Genomic DNA, 19,296 nt, shown 5'->3' with positions numbered 1-19,296 from the left:
CTCCGGCCAGCTTTCCTCTCCTCCCTGGCCAGCTCCACCCCCGCTCCCCACGGCCAGGCACCCCGCTCGCCACGGCCATTCCCCCGCTCCTCCCCAGCCGGGCACTCCCGCCTCCTCCCGGCCAGGCCCCCTCCCCGCTCCTCCCCACGGCCAGCACCCCGCTCCCCGGACGCGCGGCGGCGGCTGGACAGACGCGGAGCCGCGGTGTCAGAACAACCTTTAATCCCGCGCCCTACGGGACAAGCATCCGAAGCGCCTCCTCCGTCGAGTGGCCCTGGATCAGCTGGATCTGGATCTCCACAGTCAGGGGGTCGGGGCGGTAGTCGCTTTCGTACACTAAAACCAAAGATTTTCTTATTTCTGAAGAAATATGAAAGTGTGAATCCGGAGCGATGAGCGGGCTGGCAGTGCCGGGCCATCCCGGGCCAGCTCACGACACGTCCCGGAAACGCAGATGTGACCTCCGCCGTCCCGAGGCGAGCACGGTTTCAGAATCAGATTCCGCCCTCGGGTCTTCACCGTAATAAGGAATAAAATTAAATCACATCTAACTAGATCATTTAACACGTCTCAGTTTGAATTACAAGATGAACTAGCTGCTTTTTCTTGGAACATCTTTTTCACTTGAAAGTACGCTGACAAAATATGGTTATTTCGACGTGAATATTTGTCAGATATTTTCTAAAAAAAGAATGAAGCCTGGCACTTCAGGGAAAACAACTGAAAGCATTTTGATAAATACATTTATAACATTTGAACTTTCAAGTAGAAACTAGAACTTTGTAACACTGTATCTGCCACCATGGACTTAACAGTTTTCCAATACTCAAAAGACTTTTCTGATGTTATGGTTGATGATAAAGAACGCGATTTTTGGATAATGGATAAAAAAAAATGTGTCAACAGTTGGAAGATCTGCATAACTCAGTGAACCAGTACTTTACCAATAACAATTGCCAGATGTTAACAATTGTGCATGGGTAAGATAGCCATTCAAAATGCAATGTTAAAAACAAAAAAGGCAATGTAGACCAATGGATTAATTTAACATAACTGATTATGAAAAAATTCATCCATATAGATTCAGTTTTCACACTGTAACAACCTTTAAAAAACTACTAGTTGTCAAGTCTCATGCAAAGAGGAATATCCACAGTTATTTAAAAGCCTATTAAAATATTTCCCTCTTTTCCAAGTAGATGTCCACGTGAGGTCAGATTTTCTTCATACACTTCAACTACAGCAACACATCACAGAGACTGACTGCAGAAGCAGTTATGCAAATATGGCTTCCTCAATTAAGCCAGACATTAAAGAAATTTGCAAAAATGTAAAAAAAAAAAAAAAAGTTTTGTTTAAAACCATTTTAACCCAAGGATTCAATCACAAATCTCATGTCCATATTTGTCTGGGTCTTCAATTCCAGTAGTGTTAAGTCCTTTGTTCTTTTTCAAAGTTGTTTTGGCTGTCCTAGATCCTTTGAATTTCTATATGAACTTGAGAATCAGCTTGCTGATTTCTACCAAAAAAAAAAGAAAAAAAAAATCCCTCCAGGGTTATGATTGAGATTTTATTGACTGTAGATCAATCTGAGGAAAACCAACATCTTAACAATGTTGAATCTCCTGATTTATGTACATAGTATATATCTTCACCGATTTAGGTCTGGTTTCTCTCAGTAACATTTTATAGTTTTCAACATATAGAACTTCTATTGATAATGCTATTGTAAATGGTATTATTTAAAATTTGTGATATCTGATTGTTCATTGCTCATATATGGAAACGTTTTTTGAATACTGACCCTGTATTCTGCAACCCTGTTAAACTCACTTATTAGTTTTAGAAGCTTTTCTAATATACGCATTTAGTGCAATAAATTTCTCTCTAAATACTGCTTTGTTATATCCTACTAATTTTGGCATTTTGTATTTTTATTTCCATTCAGTTCAAAATACTTTCTAATTTCCCTTTTGATTTCTTCTTTGACCCATAGCTTATTTAGAAGTGTGTTATTTAGTTTCTAAAAATTGGGGGATTTTGCAAATATTTTTCTGTTTAATTCCACTGTAGTCATAGAGGATACTTTATATGACTTGAATTCTTTTAAACTTATTGAGACTTGCTTTATGGCCCAGGTTATAGAATATCTCAGTTCTGTGTGCACTTAAAGAATGTGTGTGTGTGTGTGTGTGTGTGTGTGTGTGTGTGTGTGTGTGTGTGTGATTGGATGGAGTGCTCTGTAGCTGTCAGTTAGCTCAAGTTAATTGGCAGAGTGTGATTCAAGTCTTCTACATGCTTATTGATTTTTCTATTTGTTCTATCAATTACTTATTTGTGCTGAAATCTCTGAATATAATTTTGGATTTGTCTCTTTCTCCTTGTACTTCTATCAGCTTTTGTTTCATGTATTTTGAAACAATGATTAGGTGCATACACGCTAAGGACTGTTACATCCTCCCAATGAACTGACTCCTTTATTATGAAATGACCCTCTTTATCCCTGGTAATAGTCTTTGCTCTGAAATCTACTTTGTCTGATATTAATGCAGCTACTCCCATTTTCTTTTGATTAGTGTTAGCATGAATATCTTTTTCCATCCTTTTTATTTCTTATATTTTTGTATCTTTATATTTAAAGAGGGTTTCTGATAGGCGGATAGCTTGGTCTTACTTTTTTATCCAATCTGATCATCTCTGCCTTTTAACTGGGTGTTTAGACCATTTATATTTCATGTGACTCAATATAATTGGGTTTAAGTCTACCATCTTGCTGTTTTCTATTTATCCCATATGTTCTTTGTTTTTTCTGTTTCCACCTTCAGATTAACTGAATATTTTTATAATCCCTATTTTCTCTCCTTTGTTGGCTTATTAACTATAACCCTTTGTTGTGTTTGGTAATTGCAATCATTGTTGCTTTTGTTATGGTCATTCATTTACAATGCTTGGTGTCAGTTTATTTATCTCTTGTAAAAATAAAATACAGTGTGTGTGTGAAAAAATAAAAAAGGTACAGTTCAGGGGCTTTTAGTATATTTACGATGTTGTGCAACCATCACGGCTCATTTCAGAGCATTTTCGTCACCCCAAATGGAAAACCCGCACCCACTAAGCAGTCATGCCCCATTCCCTCCTTCCCCTGCCCCCAGGCAACCACTAATCTACTTTCTGTCTCTATGGATTTGACAATTCTCCACATTTCATATAAAATCGTTATGTGGTCTTTTGTGTCTGGCTTCTTTCCCTTAGCATTGAGTTTTCAAGGTTTATCTGTGGTTTAGGACATGTCAGTGCTTCAATCCTCTTTGTGACGGAATAATATCCCATTGTATGGATGGACCACATTTTGTTTATCCTTTCATCCGCTGATAGCCATTTGGGCTGTTTCCACTTTTTGGCTGTTCTGAATCGGGCTGCTGTGGACTTGCTTTAGACTTTTGCAGCAGTCTCCCAGCTGAGTGACCTGTCTCCTACCTCTCCCTCCAAGCCAGACAGTTCTAAAAATTAAATCTAGGGACTTCCCTGGTGGTCCAGTGGTAAAGAATCCGCCTTACAATGCAGGGGACACGGGTTTGATCCCTGGTCAGGGAACTAAGATCCCACATGCCACGGGGCAACTAAACCCACGCGCCACAACTACTGAGCTTGCGCGCCTCAACTAGAGAGCCTGCCTGCTGCAAACTACAATGCCCACGTGCCCTGGAGCCTGCACGCCACAACTAGAGAGAAGCTCATGCACCTCAACGAAGATCCCGCATGACTCAACTAAGACCCGATGCAGCCAAAAATAAATAAAATAATAAATAAATCTTAAAAAAAATTAAATCTAAAACTTACCTATTTCAATGCTGCCACTGCCCATACAACAAGTCCAGGCTCCTTATAAGGGAGGGCTAACGTCCTGCAGAAGCAGGACCACCGCTGAGCCAGAAGGACCCTGGACACTCCCAACCCTGGGCCTCCCTACTCATTCCCTCCTGGCCCCTACCCCAGAATGCCTGTCCTGCCCATGTCATGACCGCAGCAGGGCTGCAGGGAAGACACAGGGTTTGTTCATCAGGGTAGACATGGCCGTCCCTCCCACCGGCTGGAAGATATGATTCTCCATCCTTCCATTCCTTTGGTCCCCAATCAGGCTGATCCCTCAGCAAGTCCTGCTATATTTGTGCCCTTCCCCAAATTCATATGTTGAAATCCCAGCCCCCAAAGGTGATGATATTAGGAGGCGGGGCCTTTGGAAGGCGGTTACATCATGAGGGCAGAGGGAGACCGCTGGTCCCTTCCGCCAGGTGAGGACCCAGGAAGAAGGCGCGAACCAGGAACAGGACTCTCACCTGACGCTGCTGACAACTTGGTCTTTGACTTCCTGGTCTCCAGAGCAGCTGGAAATAAATGTCTGTTGTTTACACGCCACCCACGCTGTGGAATTTCACAGCGACCTGAACGGACTAGGACTGGTCCTCAGTAAACACCCCCTGCCCTGTTACCATCATCGGTCTTACCATTTTTAGCTTTCTCACTCTTCTTCTTCTTTGAATTCTGAGAGGAAGAACCACAAAATAAGTTCCTTGCTGGAGTGGGGGGATGCTGGGGAAAGGGTGGGTGCCCTCACCCCCGCCAGGGCCTCTCCTGGTCTCCTGGGGAGCAGCTGCCCGACCTGCCCGCTTGCCTGGCCCCTCGCACTCGAGAAGGCCGCCCACCATGCAGGTGACCCTTGCTGCGTCACCCCTCCAGCGCCCCCTCCTGTGGTTCTGGCCCCCTCCCCCTCCCCGCCTCCCCCTCCCTCCCACAGCCTGGCCAGGCTTCTGTGGGCAGGGGAGGCCAGGGGCACTGCTGTACCCTGTAAAGCGTCAGCCTGTCGGTCTCCAAGGTACGGACCACCCCGAAGTTGCACACGGTGGACACGAATGGCTCCCCGGAGAACAGGGGCTCCAGGTCCACCGGGCCACTGCCCAGCACCCGGAGGACAGGCGGGTCCTGGCGCAGATCCTTACGAAGCTCCTTCTTCTTGCTCCCCTTCTGCTCCTGTGGGGAGAGGCTGGGCGAGTGGAAGCGGGGAGCAGGGGACCGAGGGAGCAGCCCCGCCCCCGGCCGCCCCACACAGAGGCACCTTGGCTGGTTCTTTCTCCCCTTTGCCTGCTTTGTCTTTCCCATCTTTTCCCTTCTTGTTTTTCTCTTCCTTGTCTTTCTCCTTCCCTTTCTTGTCCTTCTCTCCCTTTCCCTTCTTAGCAGCCAAGGGACTGTTGGGGGAAGGCGGCACCGCAGGCCAGGAGAGAATCTAGGGGACAGAAGCTGGGTTGGAGCTAGCCAGGATCTTTCTGGAAAGGCACCGAGACCCTGCCAACAAGGGAGCAGGGCTACAGATGCCCGACAGAAGAGCGGAACAGAGGAGAAGTGGGGCAGAGAAATCAAAGACCACCCCTGGAGAATTCCAGCCTCCCACCTTCTCCTCCACGATGGTGACGGTGGTCCCTGAGAGCAGGAAGGCCTTGAGCCGCACCAGGTCCTTGAGCACGTGCTGCATCTCGTAGTTGCAGGGGATGACGTCAGACCAGGGCTTGCGGACTGTGCTAAAGAGAACTGTCCTTGGGGAGGGGAGATGGAGACATGGGGGCCATCACCCAGGGGGCTGTGCTGGGGACCAGGGACAAGGCTGGGAGGGCACTTTGAGAAGATGTGCACATGTGGGCACAGCGTGAGGCTGCGGGGTCAGGGAGGGCAGGGGACAGAGTAGAATGCAGAACGATAAACGCAGGTGTGGTCTGGGCCCTGTTCCCAGCCCGGTGAGCATCCTTACCCCGGGGATGGCCAGAGCCGGGGATCCAGGCGCGGCCGCAGCTTGGCCTGCTCTTCCGCAGAGTCCATGGGCCGCGGCAAGGGCGCTGAGGCGCCGGACTCCTCCAGCTCCCTGGACTGGGACTGGGAGGCCAGCCCAGACCCTACAGAGTCTTCAGCCTCTTTGATGGGCTCTTTGGGAATGTCCTCACCCAGCTGTTCCGTGCTGGGCGGGGGCTTGACGATCTGCCACAGAAGACACGAAAACACGTCCAGGGCCGCTGGCCTCAGAGCTCTCACCTGACACTATGCGAACGTGGTGTAAATGGGCACCAGTGTTTGATGGATGTGAAGCAAAGCAAACATGTGGACTTAGGAGGCAGGAAGTTATAAAAAAAATTACCAGTCCTGTTTTTTCCTGAAAGTTCTATGTTAACAGTAAAAATAGTAACAACTTCCACATGAGCTGGGGACCCTCGTGTATTTTTGGTTCTTTTGGCCACGCCCTGCGGTACATGGGACCTTAGTTCCCCGACCGGGGATCGAACCCACGCCCCCTGCAATGGAAGCGCAGAGTCTTAACCACTGGCCCGCCAGGGAAGTCCTGGCCCCAGGCATTTCTCCTAGTGGGATGACACCGTTGGGTTTTCTTGTGACAGGAAGGGAGCCGGGAGGTGTAGGGGCAGCTGGAGAACGTGGTGGGGAAGCCAGCAGCCTAGTCGCGAAACTCTGGGCTGCTCCCTTGTTATGTCCTTTGCTCCCATTTCAGGGGGGATGGGAAGGGGTGAACACGGTTGAGAATTACTCCGGCTGCAAGAAACAGGCCGAGCGGAAGCCAGTTTCCTGCTCAGAGTAGGGTATGAATTGGAAAGATCCACGTTAAGGGTTTTCCTGGGTCCCCAAAGCCGTTGTGCCTGCACAGGAGCCCCTGAGGACCCGAGAGCAGAGCCCCCACGGACACACCTCAGCCAGCACGCGGCCGTATTCATCTCCTTCGCCTTCCTCATCTTCCACAAACTCGTATGTTACATAATAGCTGTAAGTGATGAAAGGGCCTTGGGGCCCTGGCTCCGGGTCCAAGACCGAGGAGTCCAGAACCCCTCTGACATGTCCAACAGTCACCACTAACCGCGCCTCATGCGCCAGGAGGTCTGCAGGGGGGAACGGGCAGGGGTGAGGGGAGCTGCGGGGAGGGACTGGGCAGGCAGACAGCAGGGGAGGGCAGGCGAGCTCAGCTCCTGCCTTCTTTCCTCCGAACAGGGCTGAGCCTCACTCTGCAGACTTGGGTTCGAATCCCAGCTCTACCAAGTTCAACACACCCGTGATTTGGGGTAAGTCTCTTTTGGGCAAGAGGCCACTCTTAAGCCTTGTTTTCCTGACGTGTAAAATGGGAATGGTAGTAGCCTCTTTGCAGGAGAGTTACAGATGGAGACTATGTTACCTTAGCCCGTGCTGGTACTCAGTAGGCATAGCTATTTTTATCAATGTTTTGTCACCCTGACCTTGAGAAGGCTCTGGTGCAGCTTGTGCTGTGAGCCACAAGGGGGTGATCTCAAGCCACCACGGACGCCAAGAAACTAATTTAAAGAATGTTTCCCATTTGTCTAGGAAGGGAGGGGACTGATGGTCCCAGCCTCCCTACCGTTTCTGTCGCCAAATCTCAATCACGACGATCAAAATCTGGGAGAGAACTCTGACCAAGAAGGTGACCTACACCTGACCAGGGTCTGGGTCAGCCAGGGAGCTGGATGGCAGACAGACACGTGCAGCCAGTAGGGTGATGGTCGGGCCAGCAGGTCCCCCTAGCCCCCCACCCTGCCCTGCACATCGGCTCCCTCACCCCCGCTGTGGCTGAGCCCACGGAACAGATGCTTCTCGCTGGGTGCCACGGTGATGTCGTCCAGCACGCAGAGGCCAGACAGGCCGTCGATGATGAAGCCCCGGTAGCAGGGCACCAGGGCCAGCGGGTTCCCCTGCAGCACGAGCAACCTCAGGCGCTGCAGCGTTCGGAGGCCGGACACCATGCCCTGCAGGTCCGTCAGGTCGTTGAAGCTCAGGTCCAGGGAGATGAGGTTGGGCCTGGAAGGTGAGTGGGACCGCCGGAAGTCAAGAGGCCAGGTAAGCAAAGGGGTGGGGACAGGTAGCTGTGATCTTGCCACGGCACCTGCATCCCCCAGCACCCCGAGTCCCTGATGGACAAGGCCTGGGGCTGAGGACGGGACGGGAGGCTGTGCCCATGCTCGACTCTCAAGCCTTGTGCTGCCCTTGACCTGGGTTAGCCCCCCTGTTGGGAAGGGGTTCCTGGTTCTCCCAGTGGCCTCCCTCCTTACTGTGGCATAGAGGTGGCCGCCGCCACCTCCCGCCTCTACCGGACTTCCACGTATACAGACCTCTTCTCAGTTAACCGTCTATCTCCCATAGAGCCTAATGCGGGGTTGTGCATCTAGAAGGCTCTCAGCAGAGAGGGACAAACTGCCGAGGAAGGTGGAGGGGAGCCTCTGAGCGGAGGAGCAGCGGGTGGGGGTAGGAGAGGTCGGTAAATAGCGGGGCCTGGGAAGAGGGTGCATGAGGCTCGAGGGGTCTAAAGCTGGAGGACGCTCTCCAGAGTCAGACCAGCGCATGACCACAGGAAGCCATCTGGTTCATTTCCTGGGGGACGTGGGTGAAGAAGAACTGGCCGGTGAGGACAGAGGAGGTGCCCTGCACCCCGACCTGGAGGAGAGGGCCTTCCTGCTGCACGAAGCAGAAAGCAAATCAATTTCAGCCCCGAGAACAGAGGCGCAAAAACAACAAACAGAACCCAAACCCACGAGGCGACGAAGCCTCACACAATCCCGCCATCACGTGTGATGGCCTCCCAGCTGTGGAGTTCAGGAACTTCAACTCCCCTCCCTCCCCCCTCCCATCCTGCCCGCGACGTTGGCCAGCCAGGGACCAAAACACCCGAGAAGAACGTTTCGTGCTGACCGGCACGCAGATTCTACCCAATATCAGCCTCCTTCAAGAGAACTGGTGGAAACCTCAGCAAAATGGATTCGCAGGAAGTGAATCCTTTTAAATTCAAAACAGCAAAAGACGGAGGTTTCACGCACGCACGTGTTGCTATGCAATCCGTACTCAGCGTGAAGCAGGTTACGTCACCGGAAGCCTGTTTTCCAAATCAAAACCCAGAACATTAGAACTCTGTCCATGGTACGAGCCTGAGCTCAGCTGTCACACGAAGTCCAAAGTGTATGTTTCCTTCCTGTGCTCACCCTGACGGCTGAGGTCAGTGGAGGGAAGGGATCCAGAATTGTACACGGCCAAGGCTGTGAAGAGGCAGCTTGGCCAAGAGTAGGGAAAGGGGAGGAAGGAGGAAATTAGGGTCAGAGAGACGGACCTTCCACGAGCACGTTCCCAGGAGGCCTGGGAAACAGGGCAGGGATGTTGCCCTGCGCCTCGTGCCCCTTCTGGGCTGTGAAGAAAGGAACAGTCATGAACGTCAGCCCGGGGAAGTGCTGCCCAGGATGCTGAGCCCCAGGAATCCTCAGAGCTTCTCTGACAGGCCTCCCTGGCCCCGCTTCCTCTGATGGATTTTCACGGATGGTATCTGAGGCCCTGAGACTCCTCAGATCCAGCGTTTCAGTTTCCCACTGCTCACCCACCAAGAAGACAAGGTCTAACCGAGAGCTGTCTGTAGGGCAGCAGTTCTCAGCTGGGGGTGGTTCTGCCCCCCAGTGGACATGTGGTGCTGTCTGGAGACCTGCTGGCTGTCGCAGCTGGTGTGGGGTGGGTGCTACTGGCATCTGGTGGGTAGAGGCCGGGGGTTCTGCTCCACCTACGGCAGTGCCCAGGACGGCCCTCACAACCAAGAATTAGCTGGTCTGAGTGTCAACAGAAACCCTGAAGCAGAAGGTCCCACTCATTCCCACTACCTCTTGGTGTCCTTCCCTGGGCCTCAGGGGGTTTTTTGTTTATGGGGTCAGAGAAATAAATCCTAGGTCCAGACTTAGCAGTCAACCAGGAGTTATTATAGAAAGGAGCAAAGCTGAGTTCTCCAAGTCACCAGCATAGAATGGCCCAAATCTAATGCTCGACCCCTCCCTCCCTCTTTCCACGTGGGGCTCCCGAGTTACCAGTAATCACTGGTGACGTATAGACTCTCCAGGGGGCCCAGAAGCTTGTTGTGACCCAACCCCAAGTGCTGGAGCCTTGGGGGCGGGTGGCTGCACAGACACTCCATGCTGGTCATCTTGTTGCCGTAGAGCTCCAGCACCTGCGACGCGGGTGAAAGACAGCCCATGAGCCCAGACAAAACGGAACCCACTCCCTGCTTCCACCCTGGGCAACTCAGGAGAGGAATTACGAAGTACTCATGCCTCGTCTCCCTGTGCCCACCTGGACCCCCTTCTAAGAATCCTGGAAGAAAATATTCCCACAGCAGGTGTCAGAAAGTTTCTTTTCAGATGAAAAGACAACCCTCAGAAAGAGAGAAAATATTTGCAAATGAAGCAACTGACGAAAGATTAATATCCAAAATATACAAACAGCTCATGCAGCTCAATATTAAAAAAAACCAATAACCCAATCAAAAAATGGGCGGGGCGGAAGACCTAAATAGACATTTCTCCAAAGTGAGCGTACAGATGGCTAAGAGGCACAAGAAAATATGCTCCAACATCACTAATCATTAGAGAAATGCAAATCAAAACTACAGTGAGGTATCATCTCACACCGGTCAGAATGGCCATCATTTAAAAAAATCTACAAACAGGGCTTCCCTGGTGGCGCAATGGTTAGAAATCCACCTGCCAATGCAGAGGACACAGGTTCGAGCCCTGGTCCTGGAAGATCCCACATGCCGTGGGGCAACTGGGCCTGTGTGACTCAGTTACTGGGCCTGCGCTCTAGAGCTCACGAGCCACAACTGCTGAGGCCCGTGCGCCTAGAGCCCGTACTCCGCAACAAGAGAGACCACCGCAATGAGAGGCCTGCGCACCGCAATGAAGAGCAGCCCCCACTCTCCACAACTAGAGAAAAACCCGCACGCAGCAACGAAGACCCAACACGGCCAAAAATAAATAAATTAAAAAAAAAATCTACAAACAATAAATGCTGGAGAGGGTGGGGAGAAAAGGGAACCCTCTTGCACTGTTGGTGGGAATGTAAATTGATACAGCCACTATGGAGAACAGTATGGAGGTACCTTAAAAAACTAAAAATAGAATTACCATACAACCCAGCAATCCCAGTACTGGGCATATACCCTGAGAAAACCATACTTCAAAAAGACACATGCACCCCAATGTTCATTGAAGCACTATTTACAGTAGCCTGGACATGGAAGGAACCTAAATGTCCATCAACAGAGGAATGCATAACGAAGATGTGGTACATATATACAATGGAATATTACTCAACCATAAAAAGAACGAAACTCGGTCATTTACGGAGACGTGGATGGACCTAGAGAGTGTCATACAGAGTGAAGTAAGTCAGAAAGAGAAAAACAAATATCATATATTAATGCATATATGTGGAATCTAGAAAGATGGTATAGATGATCTTATTTGCAAAGCAGAAATAGACACAGATGTAGAGAACAAATGTATGGCTACCAAGGGGGAAAGTGGGGGTGGTAGGAATTGGGAGATTGGGATTGACATATATACACTATCGATACTATGTATAAAATAGGTAACTACTGAGAACATACTGTAGAGCACAGGGAACTCTACTTAATGCACTGTGGTGACCTAAATGGGACCAAAATCCAAAAAAGAGGGGATACATGTATACGTATAACTGATTCATTTTGCTGTACAGTAGAAACTAACACAACATTGTAAAGCAACTATAGTGCAATAAAAATTAATCTTAAAAATTAAAAAAAAAGTTTCTTTTCCTGTTGTGAAGGAAACTTTAAAATATGGAGTGGAGGTGATGTCGGAGAGAGTGGGAAAGGAAATGAGTTAACACTTTTTAAAAATTTATTTATTTTTATTTTTGGCTGTGTTGGGTCTTCGTTGCTGCGCGTGGGCTTTCTCTAGTTGTGGCGAGCGGAGGCTACTCTTCATTGCGGTGCGCGGGCTTCTCATTGTGGTGGCTTCTCTTGTCGTGGAGCATGGGCTCTAGGCGCACAGGCTCAGTAGTTGCGGTGCACGGGCTTAGTTGCTCCGCGGCACGTGGGATCTTCCCGGGCCAGGGCTTGAACCTGTGTCCCCTGCATTGACAGGCAGATTCATAACCACTGCGCCACCAGGGATGCCCCGAGTTAACATTTTTGCAATTTCTCGACTCATGGCAGTTGTCTCTGGCAAAGCCAAAGGGCCCCTGGCTGAAATAGGGAATAAACCCAAAGATTACAGAGTTCTTGTATTTCTCCTCCAAGGCCTTGCCCGCTTTCTTCTTGAGCCCAGTACTGAGCCATACTTCTGAGCCTCTTCTGCCACAAAATCTACTAGTCTCAGCATTTAATTTAAAATTGAGACCATTTTGATATGCTCAGCTGAAGACTCGTAATAAAGCCTGGCCTACCTCTTTTTGGGGCTTCCCTGGTGGCACAGTGGTTAAGAATCTGCCTGCCGGGCTTCCCTGGTGGCGCAGTGGTTGAGAGTCTGCCTGCCGATGCAGGGGACACGGGTTTGTGTCCCTGTCTGGGAGGATCCCACGTGCCGCAGAGCGGCTGGGCCCGTGAGCCATGGCTGCTGAGCCTGCGTGTCTGGAGTCTGTGCTCCACAATGGGAGAGGACGCAGCAGTGAGGGGCCCACGTACCGCAAAAAAAAAAAAAAAAAAAGAATCTGCCTGCCGATGCAGGGGACACGGGTTCGAGCCCTGGTCTGGGAAGATCCCACATGCCGTGGAACAACTAAGCCCGTGCACCACAACTACTGAGCCTGTGCTCTAGAGGCCACGAGCCATAACTACTGAGCCAGCGTGCCACAACTACTGAAGCCCGTGCGCCTAGATCCCGTGCTCCACAACAAGAGAAGCCACCGCAATGAGAAGCCCACGCACCGCAACGAAGAGTAGCCCCCGCTCGCCGCAACTGGAGAAAGCCCACGCGCAGCAGTGAAGACCCAACACAGCCAAAAATAAATAAATTTATTAAAAATAAAGTATTCTTAAAAAAAAAAAGCCTGGCCTACCTCTTTTTAAAACTTTTCTATTGTGGTAAAATATATATAATTTGCCATTTCAACCCTTTTTTTTTTTTTTTTTTTTTTGCGGTATATGGGCCTCTCACTGTTGTGGCCTCTCCTGTTGCGGAGCACAGGCTCCGGACGCACAGGCTCAGCGGCCATGGCTCACGGGCCCAGCCGCTCCGCGGCATGTGGGATCTTCCCAGACCGGGGCACGAACCCGTGTCCCCTGCATCGGCAGGCGGACTCTCAACCACTGCGCCACCAGGGAGGCCCTCAACCCTTTTTAAGTGGACAATTCCGCAGCGTTAAGTACATTCACTTAATGTACAACCATCATTACTATCCATTTCCAAAATTTTTCATTACTCAAACAGAAACTGTGTACCCATTAAGCTATAACTCCCCAATCCCTCCCCCTGGTAACCACTAATCTACTCTCTGTCTCTATGGATTTGCCTCTTCTAGATATTTCATGCAGTGCAATCATCTAATACGTGGCCTTTGGTGTCCGGCCTCCTTCACTCAGCATCATGTTTTCGAGGTCATCCATGTTGCACATATGTCATTCCTTTTTATGACGGTGTGGACAGACCACATTTTGCCGCTCCATTCATCTGCTGATAACAAGCGGGCTGTGTCCACCTGTTGGCTATTGTGAATAGCGCTGCTGTGAACACTGGCGTACAGGAATCTGTCTGATTCCTGCCTTGTATTCTTTGGGGTGTATACCTAGGAAGGGAATTGCTGGGTCACGTGGAAATTCTAGGTTTAACTTTTTGAGGGATCAGGCCTACCTCTCCAAAGCCTGAGGCTGGCCCTTAGCACAGTCACGATGGCCAAACCTTCTGTGGGGCGGTGGGGGCAGAGGAGGGGCAGGGCCTCTGGGCAGCATTGGCTCCAAGACCTGGAATGGAACCTGGGCTCCTTTACCTTGAGAGTTGGGGGCAGGTTGGTGGTGTCAATCTCCTTGATTTGATTAGCACTCAGCACCAACTCTTCAAGCCTCACAAATTTCAGGAGGTCCTTGTCCACCAGGCTCACCTGGAAGGGAGGAAAGGGAGCACAGAGCTCCAGTGCGTGAGGCGGCACTGGAGTGAGGACGGCAATGGCACGTGCATCTGCAGAGAGTGACCGCCCCACACCCCAAACCCTTTCTTCTCTTGCACGCCTTTCCTGCCAGGATTCGAGTGTCTCGGCCGCCACAGTGGCCTGTCACCTCTCAACCCTCACCCCTCCTCTGACTGTAGGTGTTGGACAACTTCCAGCTCATGTCCTGTGTCCCTTGTTGGACCGTCAGCTCCTGAAGCCAGGAATCCCATCTTCTCCGCTGTCCACCCCAGAGCCACAGTGAATCCTATGGTCTTAAGGAATCATTCTAGTTTACACCCAGCAGCATCAGACCAGAAGCTTCAGGGGTCTGTCTGTGAATCCTCAGTTGACTTTGGCTTCAAGGACATTAGGGGCCCTTCCCGGCTGGGCCTCCCTTCTCTGGGGTAACAGACTAGGCCAGCTCGCCAGGGTTGTTGGCCCTGCTCTGTGGACAAGCTGGTGAGATTAATCAGGGGAGGGCAGAGCTAGGTCTTACCACCAAGGCCTGTAAGGGGAATGGCCCCCCCAACACCAACCCTGTACCTGGTGTTCGCCCCCAGTGCTCACCTGCTTGTCCACCACCCGTAGCGACCTGAAGTAGGTGTAGAAGAAGCTGTCTTTGAGCATCAGGGGATTCTGGATGGCCAGCTCTCTCAGAAAACGGTCCTCAGCGCTTGAGCCCTCCAGCAGGGCCCAGGGTGAGTGGGGGCTGCAGACCAGGCCCAGCAGGGCATCCACCGTCTCCTCCCCAGGGCCCACAGCGTCCTCCTCTCGGGGGATCAGCTCCCGCCATGCTCGGTAAGTTTGAGGAAGAAAGCGCGACTTATTCTGCAGAGGTGGAGGCAGAGAATTTCTCTCGTTATGACTCAGCCCCTCTCAAGGACTCAAAACTCTCAAAATGGAATCGATTGTTAAACAGGACAATCAGGGAGAGTTTAGAAGCCAGGAGGTGCAAAAGGCAATCTGTGGGCCGTAACGAGCCAAGGAAAGGTTTTTGAAGAACAGGCGGCAAAGCCTGCAAAGGTAAATTCAGAACCTTTAGATGCCGTAAGTGGAGGATGAAAGATTTCGGTCCTGGAGTTTACTCTCTCCCACTCCTTCCTCTTGAGAGACATCTATGTATGAAACCCCCAAGTTCAGCGCAATGCCAGGCACACAGTAGGTGCCCAATCCATGTTTGTTGTTGAAACAAATAAATTAGTTCCTTGATTGGTATCTCAGTTTTCTCTTCTATGAAACTGGACACCAGCCGACAAGAGTAGGTGGGGCCCCAGCTTCCCACCAAGTCCCCGGGAACCCTTCAGGACTCAAGACTTCCGGGCACACCTGGGAAGCCCCGGGTTCTCAATGTCATGCTCCTTGTGCACTTAGGTGATGAGGATGGCCCCTGTGGCCACAGCACAGCAGGGTCCTAACTGCAAGCCTTGCTCTCAGGATGAGCTTTTCACCCCAAAGGAGCCCGGTGTCTTTAAGACAGCCAGTCGCCTGCCCCAGATCCGCCTGATGCGCTCAGGATGGGGTCCTGCTCTGGTGGTGGTGGTGGGAGGGGGTTCCTGCCCTCCACCCTGCGTCAGCGCCCACAGGCCCCGGGGGGCCTATCCCGTCCACCCCTGCAGTGTCCCTGTTCCCACAATCCATCCCCATCCCCCCACCACCCCGGTCAGGACGCTCCCTAAACGCCCAGACGCAAACATCCTCTCAGGTTTCTCCAGACCAGCCAACTCCTGGGGCTGGCGGCCCGCTCAGCACCCGGGGCCAGCACCACCCCGACCCCGCTCTCCGCCCCTAGGCCCCGGCCTGGCCCCTGGTCAGTCCCCTCCGTCCCCCAGAACCCCGAGCCCCTCCTCCAGCCGCCCCGCCAGCGCCCGCACCCAGCTGCCCGTGCCGCACGGGAACTCGTGCAGACACAACTTCCGCAGGTGCTCCCAGACCGCGGCGCTCACTGTCAGGGCGGGCGTCTCCATGATCGCGTGTTCTCCACCCCACCCGGTTGCTAGGCAACCGCCAGGACGCGCGCGTGCGCCAGGGCCGGGCGCGTGCTCCAGCAAGCGGGGGCGCGCGCCCGCGCCGGCCCTCGTGAAACCCACTTCCTCCCCTTGCGGGCGAAATTTTCCCCAGCCGGGAATCTGAGACCCCGACTCAGCCCCACGTTCGCTGGGTTAAAAATACACGTCCCCACCACAGCCTGGGGGTTATAACCTTGGGGGCCCCCAGCAGGTACTGAGCGCTTCCCAGTTGTTAATCTGTTTCTATTTCTACTCCGAACCCCCTCGGAATAAAGTGTTAATTCTCATCCCTGTTTGGCAGAACTGGAGAGGAGAAATGAGCCCAAGGCCAAATAATCTGAACACTCTCATCAGTGGATTCTAAAGTGGACTTCTTTAATCCCTGAGTTAGGGGTTTTAATCACTGCCCAACTATACAACCCGTTTAGCACCAAGGCCCCATTTCAGACTCGTCCAATCTCATTCGTCTCTCCATCCTCCCAGCACCTAGCCCACACTGCCCGACATTCTAGGGACTCCTGGGCACCGGTTCGTGAAATTAATGGGGTAAGATGATTCTGGTTCCTATAATTTGGAAAGGCAACTTCTTGATTGAGATCTAATTTACATAACTAAAATTCACCCGTTTAAAGTGTACAATTCTGGGGTTTTTAGTATATTCACAGAGCCACTATATTCATAGTGCAGCTGTCACTGTAATCTAATTTTCAACGTTTTCCTCACCCCAAAAGGAAGCACCACCCATTAGCAGTCAAGCCCCACCCCCCCATTGGCCCAGTCCCTGTCAACCACCAATATGCTTTCTTTCTCTGTAATTGCATCTTCTAGATATTTCATGTAAGTTGAGTTATACAGTATTTGTCCTTCCATGACTGGCTTCTTTCACAGCATAATGGTTTCAAGGTTCATCTGTGTTGTAGCATGTGTCAGTACTGCATTCCTTCTTATGGCTGAATAATTTTCTATATATGGGTAGAAGGCATTTTGTTTATCCATTCATCAGTTGATGGACATTTGAGTTGTTTCCACTTTTTGACTCTTACGAACAATGCTGCTGTGAACATTTGTGTACAAGTTTGGTTTAAACATATGTTTTCGTTTCTCTTAGGTAGATACCTAGGAATGAAATTGCTGGGTCATATGGTAACTCTATGTTTAACTTTTTTTTTTTTCTTTGGCTGCATTGGATCTTCGTTGCTGTGCACGGGCTTTCTCTAGATGCAAGCAGAGGCTACTCTTCGTCGCGGTGCTCAGGCTTCTCCGGTGGCTTCTCTTGTTGCGGAGCACAGGCTCTAGGCGCGCAGGCTTCAGTAGTTGTGTCACGCAGGCTCAACAGTTGTGGCTCGGGGGCTCTAGAGCGCAGGCTCAGTAGTTGTGGCACACGGGCTTAGTTGCTCCGCGGCATGTGGGATCTTCCCAGACCGGGGATGGAATCTGTGTCCCCTGCATTGGCGGGTGGATTCTGAACCACTGCGCCACCAGGGAAGTCCTGTGTTTAACATTTTGAGGAACTGCCAAAGTGTTTTACACAGAAGCCGCACCATTTTACATTTCTACCAGCAATATACGGGGGTTCCAATTTTTTCATATCCTCACCAACACTGATTATTTTACGTTTACAAAAACTAGAGCCATCTTAATAGGTGTGAAGTGGTAGCTCATTGTGGTTTTTATTTGCAGTTACCTGACTAATGATGTTGAACAGCTTTTCATGTGCTTATTGGCCACCTGTGTATCTTCTCTGGAGAAATGTCTATGCAAATACCTTGGTCATTTTTAAATTGGGTTGTCTTTGTACTGTTGAGTTTTTATATATTCTGGATACTAGCCCCCTGTCTTGTCCATGATTTTCTCCCATTCTGTGGCTTGTCTTTCACTTTCTTGGTAGTGTCCCTTGACAAACAAAAGTGTTTAATTTCGATGAGATGTAATTTATGTTTTTTCTTGGTTGCTTGTGCTTTTTGTGTCATTTTAAGAAACAACTGCCTAGGAACTTCCCTGGTGGTCCAGTGGCGAAGACTCTGCGCTCCCAATGCAGGGGGCCCAGGTTCGATCCCTGGTCGGGGAACTAGATCCCGCATGCTGCACTGAAGGTTGCACGCTGCAACTAAGACCCAGTGCAGCCAAATAAATAAATATTTTAAAAAATAGTAAGAAGAAACCACTGCCTAACCCATAAAATTGAGTTTTGAGCATCCTTTATACATTCTGCTCACAACTCCTTTGTCAGATTTGCGTTTGGTAAACATTTTCCTCCTAGTCTAGGCTTGTCTTTTCATCCTCTTAACAGGGTGTTTAGAAGAGAAAAAATTTTTTTAATTTTGAGGAAGTTCATTTGTTGATTGTGATCCTTCCAAAACCACCCACTCTTGTGGACATCTGTCATTCTTTTTGACTGTCCTATATTAGAACACCTTTACTGCTATGAGAAAAAATTTCCAGAACTGGGAAATAAGACAAAAAGGGATCCACACATCATTTTAAAGAATAAAACCAATATCCAAGAATCTACAGTGATATAAACACATCAAAGAGATGAACCAGGGAGGACTCCTGGGGTTTTGGTAACACAACTGGGTGGTTTTAGTTTTTCCTCAGTTCCAAAATCACCACAGTATGGCTTCTGCCCCCCCAACAATTTATTCAAACTCCCCTAGCAAAGTTCCCAGTGACCTCATGTTCTCAAACCTAGTGTATCTCTTCAGCCTTTATCTTATCTGACCTCTCTGCAGCTTTTGCTGGTGCCAATCGTTTCCTCCTTCTTGAAACCCACTTCTCATCTTGTTCCATGACCACATGTTTTTCTAGTACATTTCTTTCCCTCTTGAGGATGTCTCCTCGGTGTTTTAGACTAAATCCTCTTCCTGTACCTGTTCCGTTAATGGAGGTATGCCCCAGGGCTCTTGACTTACACAACTCACACTGGTCCTGTCTTGTAGGCTTATAGTTTTATCAACACAATATACAGGTGGCACCCAAATGGATGTCTCTGATTCCTTCCTTCAAGCTCCATATCCAGATGTCCAGTGGCCTGCTGTACATCTTCACCTGAGGGTTCCATAACGCTTCCACCTCCCCATGTCAATAACTGAATTCTTCACAGCACCCGAGCCCTGTAATCCTCTCTCAGTTTTGAGCAACACCATCTATTTAGTTGCCCAAACAAGAGACCTGGAAGTCGTCCTCAATTCCTCCCTTTCCATTCTCCCTAGATCCAACCAATCACCTCCTAAACACTGGATTCTACCTCTTACAGGTTTCAGCAATCTGTCCATACATCTTCATCTCCACTCTCACT

The 19,296-nt window shown here is 50.1% G+C and overlaps 1 protein-coding gene across 1 annotated transcript; it reads right to left on the bottom strand.

Moving 5' to 3' along the window:
* Nucleotides 1-200: 200 nt before the first annotated feature.
* On the bottom strand, nucleotides 201-15,962 carry LRRC43 (leucine rich repeat containing 43). The gene is made up of 13 exons (XM_079943226.1): nucleotides 15,864-15,962; nucleotides 14,560-14,820; nucleotides 13,834-13,944; nucleotides 9,894-10,033; nucleotides 7,619-7,857; nucleotides 6,742-6,929; nucleotides 5,801-6,024; nucleotides 5,447-5,588; nucleotides 5,114-5,281; nucleotides 4,843-5,028; nucleotides 4,506-4,542; nucleotides 4,338-4,385; nucleotides 201-336 (listed from the first exon to the last, which is right to left on the bottom strand). Exons 1-13 carry the CDS (start codon nucleotides 15,954-15,956, stop codon nucleotides 233-235), a joined length of 1,941 nt encoding a protein of 646 aa, XP_079799352.1. The 5' UTR covers nucleotides 15,957-15,962; the 3' UTR covers nucleotides 201-232.
* Between the last annotated feature and the right edge of the window lie 3,334 nt (nucleotides 15,963-19,296).

Source organism: Stenella coeruleoalba (genome assembly GCF_951394435.1).
Source record: "Stenella coeruleoalba genome assembly, chromosome: 14".
Taxonomy (NCBI): Eukaryota; Metazoa; Chordata; class Mammalia; order Artiodactyla; family Delphinidae; genus Stenella; species Stenella coeruleoalba.
This window is presented reverse-complemented; position numbering and strand designations above follow the sequence as displayed.

Excerpts from the sequence above, each read along its gene's own strand:
- LRRC43 (XM_079943226.1), bottom strand. The coding sequence starts at position 15,956 with ATGGAGACGCCCGCCCTGACAGTGAGCGCCGCGGTCTGGGAGCACCTG. Across the intron at positions 14,821-15,863 it reads CGTGCGGCACGGGCAGCTGG|AATAAGTCGCGCTTTCTTCC; the intron begins GTGCGGGCGCTG and ends CCACCTCTGCAG. Across the intron at positions 7,858-9,893 it reads TACGTCACCAGTGATTACTG|GCCCAACCTCATCTCCCTGG; the intron begins GTAACTCGGGAG and ends CTCACCTTCCAG.